Source organism: Protopterus annectens, chromosome 12.part0 (assembly GCF_019279795.1).
Source record: "Protopterus annectens isolate FY-2018-M chromosome 12.part0, PAN1.0, whole genome shotgun sequence".
NCBI classification, from domain to species: Eukaryota; Metazoa; Chordata; order Ceratodontiformes; family Protopteridae; genus Protopterus; species Protopterus annectens.
In genome coordinates, this window is record NC_056746.1 from 359,436,001 (window position 1) to 359,463,355 (window position 27,355).

General features: G+C 37.8%; 1 protein-coding gene across 1 annotated transcript in view; it reads left to right on the forward strand.

Moving 5' to 3' along the window:
* Window positions 1-1,209: 1,209 nt before the first annotated feature.
* The window catches only part of LOC122816163 (hemoglobin subunit beta-like), a 93,786-nt gene continuing 67,640 nt past the window's right edge, over window positions 1,210-27,355 (forward strand). Inside the window, exon 1 of the mRNA XM_044088917.1 lies at window positions 1,210-1,245. Coding sequence (XP_043944852.1) covers window positions 1,210-1,245 — 36 coding nt within the window. The remainder of the gene's footprint in view (window positions 1,246-27,355) is intronic.

The following is a 27,355-nucleotide window of genomic DNA, read 5'->3' on the forward strand; positions in this document are numbered from 1 at the left end:
GAGGATTAGGACAATTTGATCTGTTTTATTAGTGGACCCCTGTTGCACAAAGGATGATGCAGATAGCTCTTGGGTTTGGATTTGCTCAGCAGTGTGTTCACTTAGCTCTTGGATTAGGATGTGGTCAGCAGTGTGTTCACTTAGCTCTCGGATTAGGATCTGGTCAGCAGTGTGTTCACTTAGCTCTTGGATTAGGATGTGGTCAGCAGTGTGTTCACTTAGCTCTTGGATTAGGATCTGGTCAGCAGTGTGTTCACTTAGCTCTTGGATTAGGATGTGGTCAGCAGTGTGTTCACTTAGCTCTTGGATTAGGATCTGGTCAGCAGTGTGTTCACTTAGCTCTTGGATTAGGATGTGGTCAGCAGTGTGTTCACTTAGCTCTTGGATTAGGATCTGGTCAGCAGTGTGTTCACTTAGCTCTTGGATTAGGATCTGGTCAGCAGTGTGTTCACTTAGCTCTTGGATTAGGATCTGGTCAGCAGTGTGTTCACTTAGCTCTTGGATTAGGATCTGGTCAGCAGTGTGTTCACTTAGCTCTTGGATTAGGATCTGGTCAGCAGTGTGTTCACTTAGCTCTTGGATTAGGATCTGGTCAGCAGTGTGTTCACTTAGCTCTTGGATTAGGATCTGGTCAGCAGTGTGTTCACTTCAAGTACTTTTTCCTTCATATATATTCACGCAGCTTGTATTATCTGCTTACCTTCCAAGTGCTCTGGATTATGCAGAATGCTCTGCATTTAATGCACAGCACTCACAAATTTCTGCAGTTCCACATTAAGAGTGTTGGCTCCACTTTGCAAATTCTGATTGGCTCATATGCTGCAAAGATATTCATTTTAAATACAGGTAATATGAGCCAATCAGAGGTTGACTATGATGCAAAGCAAACCAACCAGGAGAAGCAGGAAAATGAACAGTGATCAGTGAGGAACTTCTGGGCTCCAGTTTTCATGCCATTGCAATGTGTTTAAAAAAGGGTATTGCTGGGAGCACTTTTCTTTGCGGATTTATGGCAACAACAGCTTTTTCTTTAGAAGGGCAACAGCATTAGGATTCATGAGGTTCCTGGCATAGATGGATTGTTTCGGCAGCTGACAAACTTTTGGGGACTGCAGCAGTTCAACTTCAAGCAAGGCTATTAGGATCATAGAGCAGAAGACTGATGGAGGGTAGAGACTATAGTACAATGTGCAAGTCAATACTTACAAAATGATCTGTGATTTCTTCAGCATATCTTGGCTGCAGGTAAGTGCCTAATTTTTAGTCCAGGTTTTGGTCGAACAGTAGAGAAAGAATACATAAACTTGTATATTTTTATAGTTTGTGTTCCAGACGATAGTAGAGTTCTCTATATAGATTTGATACACATACACACACACACACACACACACACACACACACACACACACACACACACACACACACACACACACACACACACACACACACACACACACACAAATCTGTACACAGAAACATGCACATACATAATTAACAGAAAACATTACACATCATTTGTTCTGTGAATCATATATGCTGTACTCCACAGTGCTTTTCCTTCCTTAATTACTGTACAAATATAAAACATGTATATCTGTGTATACATATAGACATACAAATCTGTATGTCTATGTGTCTAAATATGTATATATATATATATATATATATATGTATATGTTGAATTAAGCAGTGATATAAATTTGCAAATATGGATATCAGATATATGTGTGTGTGTGTGTGTGTGTGTGTGTGTGTGTGTGTGTGTGTGTGTGTGTGTGTGTCTCTCTCTCTCTATATATATATATATATATATATATATATATATATATATATATATATATATATATACACAAACATACATACATGTATAGGAAATGTAATATATATAAGCACTTTTCTATTGTTTCCTACTATGTAATAATTATAACTGTATGCCTACTGACAACATTAAAAATACATTACTGATAGGATGCATAATAGTAGACCTGATTAGCAAAATAGCTGAACTAACAGCAACAGCATAAAGAAAGCACATGTAGATATTGAACCCACAGACACATACCTTTTCACATTACAGCATACATGTGCTTGCTTTTGCATTACCTTTGCTGCTGTCCCTATACTACATTTCCTTAAGTCCTTCACACTTGTATATCACTGACATATGTGTGCAACATGCATATACAGCTGTTGTGGGTCACCATGGGCATACAGCAGTTGGCACATCCCATCATACCACACTCGCCACTGCCTGGATCCATCCTCCTGTGACTTCACCCCCTGTGGTGTGCATCATGATGACCCTGTGAAATACATAAGAATGGATACCACAAAGAAGTGTTTAATACTCAGATGCATATCACATAGCAGCAGCACCACCACCACCAGATCAATGGAACACCACCCCAAGCCACGGGACTGACCCTAGCAGGACATGGCAAAATTGACCCCAATGCAGTCTCCTGCTTATCATTGGATGCACTGTGTGTATGTGCATGTCACATCCTGCCTCATGATCAGTGGACGGGCATGTAGAAGAGGCAAGAAGTGGAGGTGCTACAAAGACAGAAATGTAAGTTATAAAATACATTGTACATTGCTGTATGGATTAACAGATGTGTTCAAATATCATCATAATTACTAAAGCATACACAAATGTAATGTAAATGTACACTTACCTGGTCAGTATGGCTGTTTGTGGTACAATGCCCCCAAATAACAGTAAAAGTCATTATTAGGCATGGTCACAGCTACTGGTATCAAATGAGTAACATGGTATATACAGACACACATACCAGACATGATATCCTCCAACTTCACCCCCTGTGGTGTGCATCATGATGGCACTGTGAAATACATAAGAATGGATAACACAAGGAAGTGTTTAGTACGCAGACATACAACACATGGCACCACTGCTAGATCGACAGTACAGCATCGTGGGTCAACAGTTTCCTCACGTGGCAGGGACAGCCAAAACTGTGGCATAAGTCATCAGCATGGGCATCCTCATCCATGTCATGTATGTGAGAGTTACCCCAGTGTGTATCTTCTTGTGTCACCCTGATCCTGTGGCAATGATGACTGCTGTGATGACAACTACATCCCATGCAGATTAGTGCTGTTTGACATGTCTGATGCCACAGGATATCTATTGTTGTATGAATTACAAGATGGATCACAAACTGTGATTTATGAGGGCCTTGTCTGGAGTATGCAAGAGGTTGTCCCCCTTTACCCAAATGGTTCCATTCTGATTATATGTGTCAGAGCATGTTGTGCCCAAGTTGTACTTCAGCACTGCTCAAGCACTGCTGTGACAAGGTTCTCAAAAGAGCATGCAAAAGATGCCACACTATTGTGCTGAGAAGCCACTGTTGCTATGACCACTCCATCCCTGTGATTCTGACCATCATGTAACACACGGAGCTGGGGTGCTACATGATAGCATGAGCAAGTGCATACAGTTCATTGCCATGATGGTGCCAAGATTATTTATGAGTCTGTAAGGTCAGATTTACACCTTCATACACACATCCATGCATTTCAACTACTTGTCCATGTGCCATCCTACAGACATTACTTGTCCATTATGGAGCTGTGTCACCACTGGTTTACCTTCATAATGCCGATCACATTACGGTTGACCTCGCTTCCATGAATACTGAAGTGCAACTGTCCAAAACGTCAAACACCACATTTCCGAACGGCAAAATCTCACCCCCTTTTTGACCCATGGTAGCACTGGTTTGGAGGTGTAGGGTGGTTGGAAATGTCAAAATTCTACTTTTATTCGACATTTGAAAGTTTTCACTGTTCTGGTTTCACAGAACTGGTTCGATGATGTGGCCGGTCGATCATATGTGATCGACGTTATGAAGGTAAACCTTCACCACTACTTTCAGACTCACCTGAAGAGGGCTGATCAAGATCATGTTCTTGACCAATATTTGATGCTCCACTACCTTCACACTTCCTGGCTGAACTATCTCTCCTATCAGAGGTTATACCCCAAACCACAGGACTGAACCCCTCAGGACGTGACAAAGTTGACCCCAGTGCAGGATCCTGCATGTCATTGGCTGCACTGTGTGTATATGGCACATCACATCCTGTCCCAGGATAAATGGATGGGCTTCTGGAGGAGGAGGGTAGTGGATTTGCTGAAAACACAGAAATGTGAATTATAGAATACATGGTACACAGTTGCACAGATGAACAGCTATATTCATATATCATAACAATTACTAAAGCATATGCAAATGCAATGTAAATGTGCAGTTACCAGGTTGGCATGGCAGTATATGGTGCAATGCCCCTAAATAAGAGTGAAAGTCTAAAAAAACTCCAGCTATACTCTGTCACATATCGTCTACTCAGAGGCGATCTCTGCTTAACATACAAGGCCATGTCAAACCCAGAGTTGTTGGACATGCTACACTTAAAGAAATCCCAATCCCTCAGACCCACAGGCTCCAGGGATCTAAAGCTTATCATCACAATGAACAAAACATGCTGGAGGGATAGGTTCCTGACCCAGAGGCTCCCAAACGCTGGAATAGACTGCCCATACATGTCAAGCAGAGCACCTCTTTGGCCTTCTTCAAAAGGAACCTTGACGATTGGATGGCAGATAGGAAATTCACCCTGGGGATCACATTAGTCGCCCTGCTAGACAGGGGTCCAGGGAAGTAAATATTGTGGGAAGAAATAGTCAGGGAATTGTTATGGCTAGGCTTGTATAGGCCTTAGGGCCAATAGCCTAGTACCAACCTATGAACCTATAAGTCATTATTAGCCATGGTTGCAGCTACTGGTTTCACGGTAGTAACATTGCATATACAGACACACTTACCAGACATGTTATCCTCCAGCTCTACCTCTTTTGGTGTGCATTATGATAACACTGTGAAATATATAAGAAAGGATAACATCACCTTGCCTCAGGTATAGCACTACAGTCATTTGTAGCTAAGCAGACAAATAAATACCTGATGATGTTGCACATACCACTCAACCTGGAAACATCAAAAATCTGGACAAAGGCCCATGAAAAGTAGGTACAACTGGCCAAAAATCTGTATAAACTGATTAACATAAAAATCTGTATACATAATTATGTAACCCCACCCATGTCAATGGACTTGTGGGATGTCAACATTCAAACAGAAATTGAGGAACAGACAAAATATTAAACACAAAATATAACCAGAATAATGGTTTATATGCAAGTTAAAACTATTACTTTATTTTATTCTTTTTACCTGTTTTGTTTCCCTTGTTCCTATAAAATACCATTTTATACTAATCTTGCTTTACATGAAGACAATTTCAAGAAGTTCATTCTGAGGCATGAATCACACAGAATTCTAGGTAAATTGCATTTCCATGTAGGAAGAGGACTCAAATTACAGGCATGTTACTATGCTACTGCAATGTCTGACTGCTTTCCATTCCACACCAGTTTATTTCCACATCCTGAAAGTTTATCTTTCTTCTTTATATCAGTAGGTACTAGCAATCCTGTTTATAGATGGACACATTATTAGGAGTTGCATTATGCAGCATTCTAATTTCTGGCTCAGAGCACAACGGTTCAATGGAAAAATCACTGCCTGACAGAGCTGCTGCTACACTTATCTTCAGTCCTAATTTTTTGCTGTCTGTGTAGATTCTGCTTGATGAAACTTTTTATGGAGTTAAAGTGGATTGGTTGATACTTTCACTGTGTCCTAGTAATGTTACCTCCTCCTTAATACTTGTGATGGAAAAGGAATATACGTATATACAGTATGAGGAGGCAGCAGCAGTGTAATTGCAGCAGGGGGTCAGGAATAACAGTATCGCTATGTGTCCTTTAGGGAGATCAAAAGTTTTCACTAGACTAACTTGTAAATTCTTTGAACAGAACTTCATCTTCTTTATATTTTCTTTAAAATATTGCAGACCTTCAGTGTCTTTCTTCTGTGCCCAGTGTCAGCTTCTGAAGTTGAACTTCTGTCCTTTGCAACAGCCATGGGTATGTTTTATACTGCAAAACTTCACATTTCTGCAAAAAATATCCCACTTTAGGCATTTAAAAAGGTGGCAACCTTATTACCCTGTGACATGTGCACTTGCTGAATAGGGTCCATGGACCAGTTCACTTAACCTGATTAACCTATAATAAATAACTTAGCTAGAGTGCCATATATTCATATTTATAAATACTTACTAAAAGCACAGGAAATGAAAAATCTCTTTCAGAAGCATCACAGGGCTTTCAAATGCCATTACCCATTGAAGGGAACAGTGATCTAATGGCTGCAAGTAAGAGATATCTCAAGGAGACGGGAAGCAAAGGTGTCATCTGAAACCACTTGTTATATGATTCAGTCAGTAAGTCTGTCAGATTACACTCAAACTAGCTACTCTTTCTAATAATGATGGTCGTCAGTATCCTGTCTCGCAAATTATCCAACTACAGTGTAACAATCTGAGGAGACTGCCATTTACCAACCATTGTGTAAGTTATTTTCCCCAGCATATTGCATGTTTTTTATCAGGTGCACACATTCAGAATACTTGAGAAATGTTGATTACATTCACGGGGAATGATGCCTTCCATCGGTCCACTACAGAGACAGGAAGACAGTGGTAGACTCTAACCCTGCCTACCTACTGAATGATTAAGTGGTATGGCCATGCTACTTGGAAGAGAAAGTTATTTTAATGCAGTATTGCACAACAGACACTCTCTGCAACCCAAGCTAATGAAACATGATATCTGACTTGCCTCTCAGTAGGTGGTCACTCCAGGTATCATATGTAGATTATTCAACTCATTCTGGAAAAAGAAAGTGCTCCAGCTATCATATGCAGTGATGAGGCAGGTGCCACACCTGAGGCTTTCACATCACTAACACCTACAGAATTACTTCTTTCTTGCTGACCCTTGCAGATGCATACATGACTATTACTGTCTTATGGTGAAGCCCCATGGAAGATTTGGAAATAAGCTTTTTCTGCAGTATGTCATAAATGGGATAACCAACGTTAAACTACTGTGCTTCATTTCACAAAAAAGTTATTTTATATAAAAAATGCAAAATTAAATATTATGGCAAGTCTGAAATAAAACAAATAGCATACATGACAAACTCATTAGCCATTTCAAAAAATGTGTGTGTGATTGTGTGTGTGTGTGTGTGTGTGTGTGTGTGTGTGTGTGTGTGTGTGTGTGTGTGTGTGTGTGTGTGTGTGTGTGTGTGTGTGTGAAAGTATGTTTTTATATATATATAAACTGGTAACTTGACAGCAGTGAAAATATATATATACAGTGGTAACTCATCAGCAGTGAAAATAAACTGTGAAGTAAAAGTCTTCAATAAACTAACAAGCTTCACCCTGCATCTTATTTCTTTTACACAATGTCACGCAGACTCATCTCGCTCTTGTCCTAGATTGCAGAGAAAGTGCACCCATTCATGACCACTAACTGTTATAGCCTAGTATTGTTATATACATCACAGGCAGCTTTTTGATCAAATTGCACATATAATGGTATGCAAGTTAAAACTATTACTTTATTTTACTTTTTTTCCCATTTTTTTTCCCTGACCCTAACCCTTGTTCCTATAAAATGCCATTTTACTAATCTTGTTTTATGTGAAGGTTTCAAGAAATTCTGGCATGAATCACACAATTCTAGGTAAACTGCATCCATATAGGAAGGTACAGGGCTCGAAAATTACAATCGTGTTATTATGCTACTTAGCTACTGCAACATCTGCTTTCCATACCATTTTATTAATTCCTAGTCCTGAAAGTATATCTTTCTTCTGCTCCTAGTGTCAGCTGCTGCTATCTGAACTGCTGGCTAATATGTTAGTGTTACTTGTTTGCATTGCTACATTTCATCTGATCTGTAATATTGAGTCAGACAGTTTCTGTCAGGCAAGGCACTAGGTATACATAACTTTTTTTATTCTTCTTTTTTACTTACCTGAAGCCAGAGGTCGAGTGTGCCGCCAGAGAAAGTAAATTTTCTCATCCTGGGACTGGGAGTGTGGACTGGACTGTGCTTCTGCTGCAAAAGGACTTGGGCTTAGGTGCCTAAACAAAACTGTAAACAGCTCTGCTTGCTCACTGCTACCTGCTGTGCTGCCCTACTATTTCAAATTTCCAGATACAAACAGGTTCCTGGTAATAGGCCAAGTGAGTCTCTAACAGGCTGGCAATCTGCTTCACAAAGCTGAGGTCATCACACACTCTGGCAATGCGTGATGACACTAGCTATAACTTGAAAAAAAAAAACTTAAAAAAATTGGGAATTAAAGGGGCCACTCTGGAATTCATCATACCCCATTATTTTCCCCTCAAAACCAGTAAATACTGAGGAATTTGGTCCAGTTGAGAGGTATGGTTTTGCGTGTCTAGCATGATGTGATGGACTTGCATAGTGGAAGAGATCATCAGTACCTATGCTCACAATACCTAACAGTAGAGTCATATACCACATAGAGACACACTTACCAGGTCTATCTTCCTGTGGCTCTACCTCCCATGGGGTGCATCAGGTTGTCATTGTGAATACATAAGAACAGGTAACACATGCAGGAGTGTAACAGCATACAACTATCATGCACTACATGTATTAGAATACTGTAAATACCATGGCTTCTCTGTACTCCGGCCTCTATTCCTCCCACTGGAATAAGTCTGTTCTGACAAGTGATGTGATGTGCTGCCAGAAATAAATTTGTTTCATCGGGGGAGATATATGCAGTGCTCCACCTGTGGCATCCCTTTACCTTTCATCTAGTGTACACCACTTGCCTCATGAAGGGTCATGTCTGAGCATCACTGGCAGCATGAGTCGTATGACTGGTTGTGACCACCCATAGCTTTCACCATGCTGGTGATGTTATGCCACACCTGTGTCCTCCACAGTGTATCTCCTGTTTGTCCAAGAAGCCTTGTGCAATGATGGTGCAGGGCCTCCAATGTTATTTAAGGTTCCCACACAAAGATGTTGTCCTTTCCATTTCTATTAGTCATCTGCAGCAAACATACATGTGCACATCAGGATGTAAACCTCTGTTACACCTATCGAGGGCAACTCGTCAGCAGTATGACATGTAATAGTGGAAAAATATGATTTAATAGGCCATTGCAGTATAAACCATGCAATACACACACATATCAACCAATATGCACCTCATAAGCAGTAACACTGATAATGTAAGCTAACAGGTGTCACATAAACTGTGACACATTCATATGGCGATATGTATCTACAGATATGTGCAACAGCAACAGACAACAGGGGTTTCAAGCTTGTGTCAATGGGCATGTTCACACTGCAGGACAGTCACCATTAGCACTATACCATCTACACAAGGATGCTGCACTTACAAGGTTTAGAATACCTATACTCACCTGCACAAGCTGGTATCACTATCTGATGGTCTACAAAACCCAGACAAATGGAGCTGACAGAAAAATATAGCAAAGTTGTTTTACTAGCCTGAGTTTACTTGGGAAATCTATAAAAAGTGGAAGTTAAGTTCATGTATTTGTAGAATGACCAAAAGTATGACAGTAAACAAAAATTACTAAGTAGATCGGTAAGGTTATAAATATGTGATGCCAGGGTAGAAGATATACAGGCTGTCATATACAAGTAACATCAGATCGGCATTACACTTAACTCAACCATCACAGGCAGCAGCGGCCTTAGGTCAACTGGTGCCCTAGGCAAAAGTGCTCTATGGCACCCCCCACCGCACTACCTGGTGCCCCCATCCTGGTCTAATTACATCAAATAAATACTAGAAAAGTGCCCCTGCTAGACCGGCGCACTAGGCAGCTGCCTAGTTAGCCTATGCCTAAGGCCAGCTAGGATTGTTTCATTATCTACTGGCATCCATAACCTAGACTACATAATGTCATTCCCGTGGATTCACTCGTAATCTGTCAGTATCTGCAATGGAAGACTGAAGCAGGGATATTCTGCATATTGTATGAAACCGGCTTTCAGTGTTTTTAACAATTTCAGATGGACATAGTTGCAGACAATTATACAAAAACACACAAAGTATGAAATGCCATAGTAAATACCAACGGTAAATGCAAGAAATTACATGACAGCTCGTCTCTATATATAATTGATGAGCTGGACTATCAGACTATAAGCATAGATGCAGTACACTTAAGCTATAGCTTACCATCTGCTGCTGCATGTGAATATACCTGTAGAACAGTGTGTGTGCTGTACCTTTAAGAAGCATTTCAAGGAATGAATGTGCATATAAATACCAAGCACGTCCTCGATTCAGTGCCATTTTGGGAGTGCAGCCAGAGAGTGAGCAGGTATGAATGTAATAGCTAGTTTGTATATAAATGTATCTTAGTTAAAGTTATTAAGCCTCAATCCTGATGTGTTTGTACATAATAAAGCTGCTTGAACAGAACCCACAAAGACCCGTCTATTACATCCTGACTAGATGAGCGACATGGTGTCAGAACTGTGATTCCACAGACTGATATTCAAAGTTATGAGGTGCAGAGATAACAGTGAAGATAAACTAAGAGAAACGAGCAAGAAAAAACGGCCAGAACAGAACCAAAGGTAATCAAAAGATGCAGAAACAGTTTATTTTATAAAAAAAGATAAAACGGAGCATTACAAGGGCACAGACCCCATTATTAAACAAGCAAGAGGCACAAAAGGTTTATTAATTAAACAAAATGTTTAAAATTAAGATATTTGATAAAACAATTATCAGAAAAGCACGTAAAGGGCTTGGAATTACCTCACAATTGCAAAACAGGCATGTTTAGAGTAAAACGAGCTCAAGACGACTACAATGGGCATGAAAAGAGATTAAATGAGCAAAATGAATATAATAAGGGAAAAAAAGGCACATTAAGCATAAATAAAGCAAGGTGACTGCATGTTTTTTGGTAAAATACTGTGTTTTGGCATAACTATTACTTCATATTGTATCAAGGGCATAACTAGAGTAATGTGAAGTATCTCAAAATGTGTAAAAGTCCTTACAGTGTGTGCTTATTACTGTGCATGTATTCCGAAGAGTTTATTTGTGTGCAAAGTGATACTATTTCGTGAAGTACAGTCAAAGTACAGTCATTTCGATAAAGTTACTTGTGCTGGGTATGTCTATTCACAAAGTGCCACCATTACAGAGTGTTTCTTGCACTGTAAAGAATTATCTTGCAAGGTACCACCATTCTGGGGAAGTTTCAGTGTGCTGTGTACTGTTTATTCGCATAGTGCAGTTACTTTGAAATATTTCTTACTCTGAGCTTCTTCTGCCCAGTTCATTCACACAGTGCAGTTATTTGAAAAGTTTCTTTCACTGATAAGAGGTGATTTCTTGCAGTACAGTAATTTCAAGAGTATTGCAGTGCCCAAGAGACTTATTTCGCAAAGCTCAGTTATTCAGAGGCTTTTTGTGCTATTGGGCAAAGTTACGAATACTGGCATAAATTTCTGGCATATGTGTGTGTGTGTGTTCGTGCACACTTGCAAAATCCTTCACTGGCATGTGTTAATATGGCAGATGGATTTTGAAAGCACTCACCACTTGTATTTGATCAGAATATTGCAGAGAACTGGAGAATATTCGAGCAAGAGTACAATATTTTTATACAAGCAGGTTATTCTGACAAAGATGCACGGACAAGGGCATTCATTTTGCTAAACCTAGCTAGGTCAGATGCCATTGAAAGAGAGCATTTATTTGTGTATGCACCAGCAGTATATGAGGGAGATGGTGAAAATCATCATATTGTTGTACAGTCTGAATCAAGGGAAGACCCCAAGTGTCTGAAGTGCAAATTCAGGAAAATGTGTAACCCCCAGACAAATATTACTTTAGCAAGGCATTTGTTTTACACAAGAGATGAGAAACCATGAGACACTTTTGCAGCTTATATAACTGACCTGAAAAACAAAGCTAAAATGTGTCAGTTTGGTGACTTAAAAGATGAATTAATAAAGGACAGGCTTGTTTGTGGTATTAATAGTGCTGCTGTGAGAAAGATTTTGCTGCGTGACAGTGATTTAATGTTGATTGAAGCTATTGAGATTTGTCAAATCCATAAAGTTACAGAAACACACACAAGTATGCTTGCAAATGATAAGAGTATGGTTTCTACCGGCTCCAGAGCAAATGTAGACAGCATGCAACATGTGGCAAACAGAAGCAGGCCTAAGCACATGGCAGCTACAGTCCCTGCTGGTTCTCAAGAGAAACCATGTAATTTTCCAGCAAGTTCTAAGAAAGGGGCATCTTCAGCAATACAAGCATGAATCAGCAAAACCCAAATCCAGCTTTATTGTTAACTGTCGCAATTGTAGTGCCAATCATGAGTCTAAAAGAGAGTAATGCTTAGCATTTGATCAGCAATGCCACAAGTGTAAAAAATGGAACCATTTTCAAAAGTTTTGCAAATCAACTAAACCTCACACAGTTATAAAGAAGGGTCACTCAAAAAAGCAAGTTGATCATATAGAGAGCTGCAACTCTACTTTTTGTGTAGATGGTGTATCAGTAATTGGTGAAAAGGTTGATGCAATGAATTTTTTGGCAAAGGACAAAATGTTTTGTACTGTCCAGATCAATGGTAAATCCACCGAGCACAAAGCAGACACTGATTCAAAGTGTAATGTTATGTCAGCAGACACATTTGCTAAGGTGAGAACTAATGAACAACTCAATGTGGCTAGTAGTGTGAGACTTGTTGCTTATGGATGTGAAGAAATTCAAACCAAAGGCTCAGTAATGCTTTCATGTTATTTGGTTGGAACTGCTACAGCTTGTTATTCTATGTAGTCTGAAGACCTGTGCAGTCATTACTGGGTCACAGAGACAGTTTGAGAATGAATCTGCTTTCTTTTACCAAAGAAGTTCATCATATAAGCATATATCCTAGTCCCAATTTTTCTGAAGTCATTTTCTTGGGGTATGCTGATGTTTTTAGGTACAGGTTGGGCAAACTTCCAGTTGTGTATTCTATGAAGTTACACCCAGAGGTCAGTCTAGTAGTCAGACCAGCAAGAAAAGTTCCAATACCTATACAGGATAAAGTCAAAGCTCAATTGGATAAAATGGTGCACCAAGGTGCAATTTGCCCAGTTACAGAACCAACTAAATGGGTGTCGTCCATGGTAGCAGCCTACAAAAAAGACTCAGACAAAACCATAATATGTACTGACCCAATAGATTTGAACAAAGCGTTGAAGAGACCACATCATCCAATGCATACAGTTGAGGAAGTCGCAGCCCTAATACCGAATACCACTGTTTTTTCTGTCTTGGATACAAAAAGTTCATTTTGGCAAGTGATGCTCGATTGCAAATCCTCATTTCTGACTACTTTCAGTACCCCGTTTGGCAGATATAGATTCCTAAGGATGCCATTTGGAATAAATTCTGCAAGTGAAGTCTTCCAGTGTACAATGAACTCATTTTTCAGGTTGTCCTTGGGCCATAACAGTAGATGATTTATTGGTTAGAGGCAATGGTGAAGCAGAGCATGACAGAAACCTTAAGAGAGTTCTAAACAGAGCACATGAAGTGAACTTAAAGCTCAGTCCTCTGAAGCTTAAATTCAGACTACCAGAAGTTGCATATATAGGTCATTTATTTACCAGCACTGGCTTGAGACCAGACTCGTCCAAGCAAGCAGCTATTCTTGAGATGTCAGCACCAGATAATGTTCAAGCTTTACAGCATTTTCTTGGCATGATCAACTATTTAGGAAGATTGCTATCAGACTTCAGTGAGTTTACAGCACCTTTAAGAGAGCTGATGCTAAAAAATATTCCATGGTCTTGGTCAGAACCGCACCAGAAGGTATTTGAAGACCTTAAGCAGAAAATTGCCACCCCACCTACATTAAGATACAACGATGCCAATAAACCAGTCACTCTTTCGTGCAATGGTCCAAAATTTGTTCTTGGTGCAGTTATTCTTCAGGATGGCAGACCAGTAGCCTATGCATCTAGAACCCTTACACAAAATGAAATGCAATATGCTCACACTGAGAAAGAACTTTTGGCAATAGTATTTGCATTTTCAAAGTTTCAAGATTATATCTGTGGTCTAGCTATTCAGATTGAAACTGATCACCAACCTCTAGTTACTATTCTAAAGAAGCCTATGCAAAGAATGATGCTCAGATTGCAAATGTACAACTTCAAAATGGTCTATACAAAAGGCAAACTTCTTTATCTGGCTGATACCTTATCCAGATCACCCAGAAATCCAACAGAGCAGCTTGACACAGAGAATTTTGACTTTGATGTAATGAAAGTGTATAATTTTTCTACCACAAACTTGATGAGCTGAGAGATCATGCAAAGACTGATCCAATTTTGCAAAAGCTCAACCACTACATTAATGCTGGATGGCCGTCAAAGCAATCTAGTGTACCACCTCAAGTGCAAACTTATTTTCCTTACAGAGATGAGATGTTGATGGAAGATGGCATTGTTTTCAAAGGTCCTAAAATTGTTGTTCCTGTTGCCTTACAACATGAATATATCCAGATTTTGCATTGTGGTCATCCAGGTTCTGAATCTACCAAAAGAAGGGCAAGAGAGAGAACTAGTATTTTGGGCTTCTCTAGTAAAAGATATTGATAAAGTACTTTCTTCTTGCTCAGTATGCAGTAGTACTAAACCACATTTGCAAACAAAACCACTTTAGTTAAGTCAAGTTCATGAACTACCTAGGTCAACTGTAGCCACTGATATATTCGAGTGGAACAATCAGCATTACTTAGTATTGGTAGACTCTTATTCAAACTGGTTTGAGATTAATTTAATACCTAATCTAATGTCCGCTGCTGTTATGACTAAGTTGAAATGTAATTTCTCAGTCCATGGTAGTCCACACAAAGTTATTTCTGACAATGGTACTCAATTTACTAGTCAGTTGTTTCAGAAATTTGCAACAGAATGGGACTTTGTACATGTTACTAGTAGTCCAGAATATCCACAGTCAAATGGACTAGCTGAACATGCAGTGCAAAGCAATTACTTGAAAGGTCAAAGCATGATAATACTGCTGTCTTTTTGAATTTACTTAATCTCAGAAACAAACCTAGTGATGATATGAAAAACAACAAGATGTAGTCGTCGATGCCAATGAGGAGATGAAAGCAACCCCGAAACTGTAAAAATATATACTTATATGTCCAACCAACGTAACGAAAAGCCACCACACGAACTTTGCAGCAAACACTTCTTTATTGACCTAGGTTTCGTCCTTGCGAACTTCTTCAGAATACAAAATACTGTTTCAGCACACTGTATATATACCATGTCACATATTGAATAATTATTTAATTGATATCCTTAATTTACCACAATAAGCTTTCTTAAAAAGGAAATGACTCTGTTAAAAATCATTGTGTATTCAATGAAAGGCATAATGCATTTCCATTTCAAGTACATATACTTCCATTGAAATAATATTATATGCACTTGTACACTTTAAAACTGTTATATAATTATACATTTAATCAATTTATACTTAAAATAAATATAAAATATTTTATTATTGTATATACATACATATGTTTTAAGCCCTTTGTAAATATAGAACATATGCAATATATATATATATATATATACGATACATTTCCACTCTAATAAAAAACAAAAAACATACCTGTCTCAATCCTCCAACTATGATGTATAAATTGTTGAATATTAAATATTCAACGTGTGTATATATCGTGTGTATATGTTCATTATTTTTATGTAACATAAATAATTAGATTAACTATGGTATTATAATATGAAAATTAATATTACCATAAATATAACCAATCTAAACTGATATATTGTGATAATGTGGGTATTATAAAATTCTTTACCATTATAAGTGTTGTATTAAGCAAAAGATATGCATATTTATGTTGTTATATATACCAGTGTATTTTATATTTTATAATCCAATTGTTATAAACCAAACTGCAAGTATATCATCACTAATAAATTAATAAATATACTTGAAAAATGTATATATATATACACACACATGTACATAGAAGATGTTTAAATGTACATGTATTTTTGTAACATAATATTTATTACCAAATTTTATTTGTTGTATATTCTATTCAGTTTCAATAATGGCATGATAGTCATGTATTCATTTATTCCCGGAGGTATACATGAGTTCAAATAAATCTGCCATTTTAATTCCTCCATGTCCAAATGATACGTAGTTATCTTTCCCTGTGGGTCCTGTTTGATTTGTTTAATAACCATGAATTTAAATTCATGGTCATTGTGTTCCATGATATGTCTTGCTAAGGCATTACTATTTTTATTGTGTTGTATGTCCAATAAATGTTCCTTAATTCGTTCTCAGAATTTCCTTTTTGTTTTTCCGACATAAAAGGCTTTACAGAGCTGACATAGGGCTATGTATACTACATTTTTTGTTAAACAGTTATAATGTCCATGTATCCTAATGTTGCACCCATTGATCATTATTTCTGTTCCTGAATCATAAATATGGCTGCATGTACTACATGTTCCACATTTGGAATTTCCTTCTCTTCCATTTTTATATTTTTCAATGTTTCTTTTATTTTCTAATATATTTTTAAGAGAAGGACTCTTTTTGAGAGCAGCTTGATACACAGAATTTTGACTTTGATGTAATGAAAGTGTGTAATTTTTCTACCACAAACTTGATGAGCTGAGAGATCATGCAAAGACTGATCCAATTTTGCAAAAGCTCAACCACTACATCAATGCTGGATGGCCATCAAAGCAATCTAGTGTACCACCTCAAGTGCAAACTTATTTTCCTTACAGAGATGAGATGTTGATGGAAGATGGCATTGTTTTCAAAGGTCCTAAAATTGTTGTTCCTGTTGCCTTACAACATGAATATATCCAGATTTTGCATTGTGGTCATCCAGGTTCTGAATCTACCAAAAGAAGGGCAAGAGAGAGAACTAGTATTTTGGGCTTCTCTAGTAAAAGATATTGATAAAGTACTTTCTTCTTGCTCAGTATGCAGTAGTACTAAACCACATTTGCAAACAAAACCACTTTAGTTAAGTCAAGTTCATGAACTACCTAGGTCAACTGTAGCCACTGATATATTCGAGTGGAACAATCAGCATTACTTAGTATTGGTAGACTCTTATTCAAACTGGTTTGAGATTAATTTAATACCTAATCTAATGTCCGCTGCTGTTATGACTAAGTTGAAATGTAATTTCTCAGTCCATGGTAGTCCACACAAAGTTATTTCTGACAATGGTACTCAATTTACTAGTCAGTTGTTTCAGAAATTTGCAACAGAATGGGACTTTGTACATGTTACTAGTAGTCCAGAATATCCACAGTCAAATGGACTAGCTGAACATGCAGTGCAAAGCAATTACTTGAAAGGTCAAAGCATGATAATACCGCTGTCTTTTTGAATTTACTTAATCTCAGAAACAAACCTAGTGATGATATACTTGGCTCACCTGCTCAGAGACTTCTATCCAGGCAAACCAGAACAATACTGCCTATTACTTCCAGTTTATTGAGGCCTAAAGCTAAGAACAACAGAACCATCAGAGCGCAATTATTTAGGAAGCATTCTTTCCAGAAGTCCAGTTATGATAAATTGAGCAGATTTCTTGGGTCTATATCACGTTGTTGAACTCTTAAAAGTTTGAACGTCATATGGTCAACACCATATGATCGAACTTTTAAAAGTTCAAATGTTTCAGTGGAGATCTCCGTACAGTGCAGAATATGAAGATTTCTCTTTTATGCACTGTAGTGCGATCTTGGAGTTGGTATATTTAAAGAGGGGGGAGTGGGGGGTGCAGGGGGGCTTGCTCCCCTGCTTAAACCGTTCAGGTAGGTTTTTTTCTTTGGTTTATTTTTTTTACTACATTTTCGAACTTTTGAAAGTTTGATTATATGGTGTCGATCATATGACGTTTGAACTTTTAAAAGTTTGATTATGTAATATAGATACAATTTCTTTGTCCATTGAAAGAAGGAGAGACAGTGAGGATACAAACGGCGGAATGTTTTGACCGGATTGATCAAGTAACAGGTATAGGTACCGAGTTGAGATCCTACTTCGTAGAATCTGAGGGTGTGGAGTACAGGAGAAATTGCAGACATTTTCTTACTGTATCAGAATCAATATCACATAATTGTTTCTGTGATATAGACTCTAGATCTCAGAGCAATCCAGACAATGTTCCTCTTCCAGAACATGGTTGTTAGAAAGGGATAGGTTTTAGACAGGCAAGCTCTAGCCATCCCAAGGGGACTAGACAGCTATAAATTTACACAGACTGCAGAGAGGAAAATCTTGAGCATATCTAAATAATCCTATCTTGGTTTGTGATTTATTTATCTTTATTGTTAAAAAGAAGTGCTACTGCAATTGATAGTGAGCGATAGTCAAGTGTGATGTAAAGGAATTACAACTTTTGTCTGGCTTGTAGAACTTGTATGGTCACATCAGCTTACTGTACTTTATTTAGTTTTGTATTGCCGGTGTGATTTTTTTGTCATAGATGTTGATTTAAGTTCTTTTTGAATTCTGTGGTTACCGATTTTGATTATTTTTTTCTTTTGTAATATTTTATTAATTTGAAGTTGAATATGGATTTCTCAAAGGAGTATGCAATTAACAATTTGCTAATCAACAAATATGTTGTACAGTGTAATAAATGCTATGCGTATTTAAAGGTAACAGCTGATAACACTGGTGATCTGTGTTCCTCGTGTCAAAAGTTGGATGATTTGCTTAACATTGTTAGAAGTATATCTAGACTTAATGATGGTGATTGCACTTGTGCAATTGGCATGGCTTGGAGAACTGTTGTTTCATATATTAATGACTGGACTGATGAACTAAATAATGTTAGGTATAGAACAAAGAACAAATTTAGGAAATGATGCATCTATTTTCTGCAAAGAACATTCAATCCCTATGAAACATGATGATGCCCCTGAGAACTATGGAATTGTGGATGCAAGTACTCAGCAATCTGAGGATCCAGTTTGTTTAGAAGGAAATAAAAAAAGAAAGAAAGGAAGAAGTTCACAACAAATAACAAAGAAGAAATAGAAATTGATTAATGACTGTAAAGGAAAGAGAATATGTAGTAAAAAGGACACTGTTTTGTTATGTAACACACAGGTTACAGGAAATGATGATATTTTTCTATCAGAAAATCTTCAGTCTACAGAAAAAGGCATCACCTTTCCAATGGAAAAAGTAGAAAAAAAGAGGCAAGGGCCGGTGAAAAGGAAGAACTCAAAATGGAATGCAGAAGGATTGAAGAACATTACTGTAAGAAAAAAAAGAGAAAGACAGATGTCGACTACATGATTCGAGCTGTGGATTTACAAAGCAGCTGGATGAGAATTTAATATGCAATGAAAACAGTGGGATTGCTAAGATTAATAGTGATTAAGCTCTATCCTTTGTAGTAATTGATAGAGCAGATATTATTGTATTAGAAGCTGAAGACTCTTCAGAGCTGGCCAGCAAAAATATTCTTGTAATTGGAGATTCAATTATTAGAGGAACTGATACTTATATTTGCAGAGATGATAATGAACATCGATTATACAATGAAAACTCGGCAAAGCCAAGAAACATGCATGCTGATTCGCTAATCCAACCAGCGTGCACATTGTAAATTGAAGTCCGGACAATAACGTATCATGTTGCGAGGACTTCTAATGAAGACGACCCAATGGAAAACACCTTACAGGTAGTCATCAAGCTCCAGTCAACCTGCAAAGTGTATTTCACTATAAAAAAATAAAAACGAACATAATAAACAGAAAAATGGTTTTCTGGCAAATCGCTGATGATTTGCTTCATATTTTGGTCTGCTCCTCATAAAATGTATGTTTTTCTGGCAAATTGCTGACTATTTCAGTCATTAAATAATGACACATATTTCAGTTGCAGACTTTATATACTCCAGAAAATGCATGCTAATACAAAAACCTGTGAGTCTATTAGTTTTCCAGGTATATAAAGTTCATCTCCAAAATGTAGGACACCACTTCTTGTAAAATGGTTGGAACCAAAGGTCAAAATCTGGAGCACTCGCCAGCAACTTCAGCCAGGAAGCTTAGTGACCTGTTAATTGCATGTTGTTTCTAATGTGGTTGCGATAATACATAAGTATCCTTTCATTGCTTTTCAAAACTAACTTAAAAGCATTACGCCACGGACTGTAAACCTCTATATGTCCCTAACTCTGGCTTCACATAATAACTAACAATTTCAGAAATACAGTTTAAATACTCACTGTGCCTTCATACGCAGTCAGTAAGGAATAGAACATAAATAACTACACGTAATGAAAAAGCAATTACAGCACGTTCTCTCTGTCAATTCTAAAAACATACCAAAAGCTTTGAAAACTACATTTACTTATATAATTATTTCGTATGATCTCCTGAAAAATTAATAGCCTGTATTTAAATTAAAAGACAAATAAAATAAACAGTAAACTTGGTGTGGACTATTTTATCTCACAAAAAGTGGAAGAGTACAAACTAAAGCAAACAAAAACCTAAATAGCAACAACACAAACATAACACAACATAAAACTAACACCATTGTATAATAGCAATAATCCACGGCTGGGTGTGGGTAATGCTGGATTTACCCATGGTTGGCTTTGTTTGGTCACTTGGGTTTCGCCCTCGTGATCAAACCACGCTAACCGTGGGTAAATCCAGCATTACCCACACCCAGCCATGGGTTATTGCTTAAATAGTGTTATGCTTTCCAGGAGTAAAAATAGAAGATGTGAGACAAGCCTTGGAATGCCTTAATGTGAGGAAGTTTGGATCTATTTTTATTTATGTTGGTACAAACGATGTCACCCAGAAGGATTCTCTGACTGTTAGTAGGGAACTGATAGCCCTTTTAGATAGTATAGCTTGTACTGGTATTAGGACGTATTTTTCACAAATCACCTATAGAAAGGGTAGTCAGGTCACTGTGAATGAAAAGAGTTTTGGGTAAATACCTACATGGAAAAAAATGTCCTGTTTTAAAAAATGGAAATGTGTAGAGCATCCAAGCCTTGTTTGGGGCACACGTGTTCAGACAGGATGGTGTGCATTTGTCAAGATCAGGGAAGAGAATTTTTGCAACAGATATTTTGCAATATTTGACAAACACTAGGCAGGAATTTTGCCATGTTGAAAATTTAACAGTTCACAGATAGCAACATTTGATGCATCCCTGATGGTTGTTAATGGTAGGAGCATTAATAATAAAGTTTTTTCCATTGGAAATTTTATTACGTTCCCACAAGATTGATGTTGTTATTGTTTGCGAAACATGGTTAAAGAACAATGACTGGAAACCAGTTCTGTCAGGGTATAAATGTGTTTACTGTAACAGACATTCGAACAAAAAAATCAGGTGGAGGTGTTATAACAGGGATTAAAGACAGCTATGAGACCTGTGATTATTACATGTTCAGCGATAACACCAATACTCTAGACTGTGTAACTGTGACAATAAAGACAACCCTGGAACACATAACAATTGTTGGAGTGGATAGACCACCAAAGTCAAGTGCAGATGACCTAGAGGAATTCATACATTTCTTAAATGAAACACAGGAGGGAAGGAGGGAAGAATAATATTAGCTGGTGACTTAAATTTACCAAAAACAGACTGGAATAATATTGATTCAACAACGTTAGTAAGGAAATTATTCACAATGTATATTCAGGAACAACAATTGCTTCAGATTGTAAAAAAAAAAAAAAAACTACCGGGGGCAGAACATACTAGACATTGTTTGTGTTCCCTAAGAAATTACTGTAACTTCAAGTCAATTTTTACCACCATTGATGTGCAGTGATCATGGGGTTATAAAGGTTACTTTTTTGCTAGATAATTCTGCCAAACTGAAATCTAAGCCAATGCACAGAAGGTTAATTACAGATTATATGGAAGCAAAACAGTCACTATGTAAAACTAACTGGAAGTGAGGTGTTCAGTGGAAAAAACGCAGCTGGAATGTGGAAAGGTTTGAAAGAGAAATTGTTTGAGTGCAAAAAATCAAAAAAATGTTTAACATCAGGATCTAGGCATACAACATCAGGGAATATAGTTCCATAAGAACAAGCTATCTGATTAAGGTGAGAGATAAAAATATAAGAAATGGAAGAGAGGTCGAACTACAACTTTATAAACTGAAATAAACAAGCTGGACAAACAGATTAAGCATAGTGTGAGACAAGATCAAGAAAAATTTGAAGAAAATTTATATAAAGATATTGAGCATAATAGGAAACCTTTTTATAGATACATAAAATATGGAAAGAGTAAAGACACACAAATTGATAAATTGTGTGCAGATTCTAAAATTTATTCTCAGACACAACAGATTATAGATATATTTACAAAATTTTACGCAAAAGAGTTTGCTCCATAAAAGGGGTGGTAAGTTGTCCTAGTGAGATCCAGGTATCCTCAGCTACTGGAATCAAATTAGATTATATTGAAAAAGTATTGCGCAAACTGAATCCAAACAAAGCACAGGGAGGAGACGGAATTTGTAATAATGACCTGAGAATACTTCAGCAAGAACTTACAGTACCATTATATTTATTATTCACTAGGTCATATAAAAATGGGGAGATTCCTCAAGATTGGAGATGTGCTTATTAAACCTGTTTTTAAGGGGAAAGGGAAGTAAGACAAACCCAGAGTCATATAGACCCTTAAGTCTACTTTCATGTTGTGGAATAATAATGGAGAAGGTAATATTGGATAAGTTATTGTCAGAATTGGATAGGTTGGGACTTGAAACCATATATCAGCATGCATATGTTGAAAACAGATCTATTGCCATCTGTAACATGATGTTCTATAACAATATAATAGCAGATATGAATGAAAATGTGTGCTGTGATGTGACATATAGATTTAACTTCAGCATTTGACAGGGTCATACACAAAACACAGATGGATAAATTAGTACTACTAGGTATTGATGTACTCTTGATAAGATGGATAGCTGCATGGCTTACAAATAGGACATGGTAATTATCACACAGCAATTGGACAGGTGAAATACTTGGCTACAGTCAGGGTGTCCCACAGGGTTCTGTCCTAAGCCCTTACTTGTTTAGATTGTATCTTTCAGACCTAACCTTTTCATCTGAGGTGCTCTACAGTCTATATGCAGGTGAACTGAAATTGGGTAAAGTGATTACATGTTGTCTGCAAAATAACTTGACTAAATTGACCATTTGGGCACAGGAGAATAATATGCGGATAAATACATAAAAGACTAAGCATTTGAGATTTGGGAGACATAAATGGAAAGGTGAATATTTAATGCAGCACACAGTGATTGAAACTGTAGACTCATTTAAGGACCTGGGTTTATGGGTAGATTCAGCTTTGAGTTTTTCTAATCATATCAACCAATTGGTTAATGATAGTTATAAAACAATAGGTTCTATAAAAAGATTTATAAAGTCTAGGAAATCAAAAATAATGAAGTCATTGTTGTTTAGTTACATTAGACCCAAACTTGAGTATGGAATATCAATATGGAAACCCTATAAGAAAACAAGCACAAGTAAACTGGAAAGACTACAGCAGAAATATGCCAAGGGTATCCATGGATGTGAAAATGTGAGTTATTATGAAAGCCTAAAATATCTGAATTTGTACAGTGTGTCTTACAGATATCTAGGAGGAGATGTTATTCAGGTATATAGGGCATTTAGTCACAACTACCTCTGGGAATGTTTGGGGTTAACAAAACGTACTAGAGCATCATCAGACAACCTTTGTAGGAGATTCTATAGGAATGAGAAGGGTACTAACTGGTTCTCTGACATAGTAGCTGATGCATGGAACAGACTACCAAATTACATTAAAGCAAGTACTATTTTATATATATTTAAGAACAGCCTTTATACTTACTACGGGAACAAGTATTTTGGTATATTGGCAAGCTAGAAGGGAATTACTGCCCGTGCTTGAAATATTTGTATGTATGTATGTATGTATGTATGTATGTATGTGTGTGTGTGTGTGTGTGTGTGTGTGTGTGTGTGTGTGTGTGTGTGTGTGTGTGTGTGTGTGTGTGTGTGTGTGTGTGTGTGTGTGTGTGTGTGTGTGTCTATGTGGGTATGTATGTATGTATGTAACTTCTACTTCCATTCCTGATGATGTTCCTGATGTACCTAAGGTTGAACATTCATCAGAGACAGTCCCAGTTGCTAAATCTAATTCTAAATTTTATGTCACACGATTTGGATGTATTACCAGACCTAGTGTGAAATACACAGCAACCTGGACTTGATTGTATATATGTGTATCTAGTTCTGTATAATTGTATGACAAAGAGCTATTTGCATTCATTGCATGTCAACTGATATTGTCAGTATTACATTACCTCTTTCTCAAAGAGGGAGGATGTAGAACAGAGCGTGTGTGCTGTATCTTTAAGAAGCATTTCAAGGACTGAACATGTATATAAATACCAAGTATGTACTAGATTCAGTGCCATTTTGGTAGTATAGCCAGAGAGTGAGCATGTATAAATGTAATAGCTAGTTTGTATATAAGTTTCTTTGTTAAAGTTATTAAGCCTCAATCCTGATGTGTTTGTACATAATAAAGATGCTTGAACAGAACCCACAAAGACTCATCTATTACATCCTGACTAGACGAGCACAATACCTAATAGTATGAGGACTTAAGCACACACATGACCTAAATACCATTTGTCCCATACATAATTAATGAGCTTCATTAGCATTGAATGTTCCTGAATCCCATCTGTGCACATCCGTGTAAATTTGCAGATCTTGATTCATTAGCCAACAGTCCTGCACAAGTGTTCAGAGGTCAAATCATATGCTGAATAATAGCCAATTTCTGTGTAAGTGTATAGGACATCAAAGATGCCCACAGATGGAGTGATGCCAACCTCATTGCACCAAACTGAAAATGTGAGTCTGCTACAGTTCCAAATCATTTCTTTGCTACCTTCATACTGAGTGGTACCTCAGTGAGCAAATTTCAGACAGCATGTTTTAAACTTCTATCATCTTGTTTCAAGAGAGCTCGAGTGAGAGGATGCTGGAATGCTTCCAGGTACCCAACTGGAGCAATGAGGGGACCATGCAGCTGCTGACCATTTATGTTCGACATGAGGTGAGGATGGGAGCAAGACAAAGGAACTTCACAATGATTGATGTCTGGAACTGGATTGCCAAGAGCTATGTGGATAAAGCAGGATCTTCAGGACAGGCCTGCAGGTCCACCACTATTACAATGACCTTCATCAGAGGAAGTGACAGCAACTACCATAACAGACTGTGAAGTCTTTAGGCATCTAATAGAGCCTTACAGTGAGATACCCCACATCCTAACACTTTCCCCTATAGTTTACATCTATAAAATAAAAAAAATATTGTGTTTTAACGGTGATTTCACTGTAACAGGATTACGTTTGTACTAAGGAGGGTTTGCTACTGGTGTGTTGCTCATGTACTGTGGTTGTCTATATACCCAACAGTTCAGGATGATATGCAATGAGAGGATTTGCATATTTGTACAAGAGGTACATTACACCTACAAACTCTGTATCACATGAATGGGTACCTCAGGACTGTACATATGTATGTTACTCCACAGTGGGATCAGTTGTTATATCTAATGGCAATGTGATAACATGTTACAACATTATATGACATTTTTATGTTATAATCCAGAGTCCAGAACACGAGCCTCCCCACCCATCAGCAGACAGAGAAGACACAGAGCATGCCCACTGCCAGTGGATTTAGAGTCCAAAGATCAGATAGGGTAGTGCAATGATGATAATGATGGTGACAGGCCTGGACCATAGAGAGTGGCTGTTTCAGCAGAAGGACTATGGTGACCACTGTCACCACCATCAGGTGACCTGAGGGACCAGATCAGGGATGTCATTACTGATGTTTTGAGGACACAGATGCAGAAGATGATGGGGAACTTATTTTCAGGACATAGCACAGGCCATGCACAACTCCTTCACCTGTGAGATCATTTGTGATGTATGACCTGAACAAGGTGGTATGTCCAGACCATTAGTATAGTCTGTGTGTTCCACATATGTTGCCAGCATGGGTTTGCCATGCTTTGGGGGAGGGAGTTGATTGTATAGCCACATATTTGTGTAAATTAATCAATTTAGCATTCATTCTTTACCTATGTCTTCTGTGAGGCACATTTCACAGGGTAGCTCCTATGTAGCCATGACAGGTGTCTGCTGAAAGATACATTGTCCTTCCCACTCTTGGTATATGACCTGTCCTTTCACAGACTCCCAAGCTGTCTTCATCATCACTGGGAGTTTTACAGACATTTGGATCCCTTTCAATTAACACCTGCAGGAGGTATGCATTATTGGCTTACTGTAGCTCCATTTGTGTGTATGTATGTGCCTGTATGGTTAAGGTTATCATATCCAGGTACAGTGTCCATTGATTTCTGCCTGTGTCCATGATGCCGTCATATAGGCAGTGTATGTGCAGGTGACATCACACAGTGCTAATGGAGAATGGCATGCATGAGCCTTTCCTCACACTGTTCGTTTTGCTCTGTGCACACATTCCCCTTTCATGCAGTCTTGCAGTAATGGCATATGCACCTGAGGTAGGGACATGACTCTTGTGTATAATTATACATTGTCATTCTGCCATTGAGTCACTTTGTGGACTATTATGTCATACCTCATGTTGTACCAATGCATGTAATGTACCTCAGAGTCATCTATATGTGCAGCTACTGTGCAGTATGTCTTTGCATCCCATATGTATAATATTATACATGTCTGTGCTGTACATACCTTAGCCTTGTCCACCTATGAGGGCATTCAGTCACAGTCATCACAGTCCCATTGTACAGGTGCATTTCTTATTCAGAGGACAGTGTGTAACTTCATTGAAAATGTGTACGTTTAGTAGTACTATGAGTTTATTGTCATACACATCTACTGTTTTTTTTTTAATTTCTCCAAGTCTTTTGGGTTTCTAATACCATGACAGGAATAGACCCTCCTTTCTAAGTCAAAGTATGATTAAAGTTTATGAAATTTGTATTGTTTCAGCCTTTAATATTAGACAGAAGTGCTATTCACAGCATCCGCAATGTGCCCAATATTGACTCTTTTGCAGTTCATATGGAGTTACATGTATCGGTAGCATATCTAAGTACGATTGTAAATTCTTTTTTATTAGACCCATTGCTCCTGCTACTATTGGAACTGTGTGGGTATCCTTCTTCCACATTGCTGTCATTTC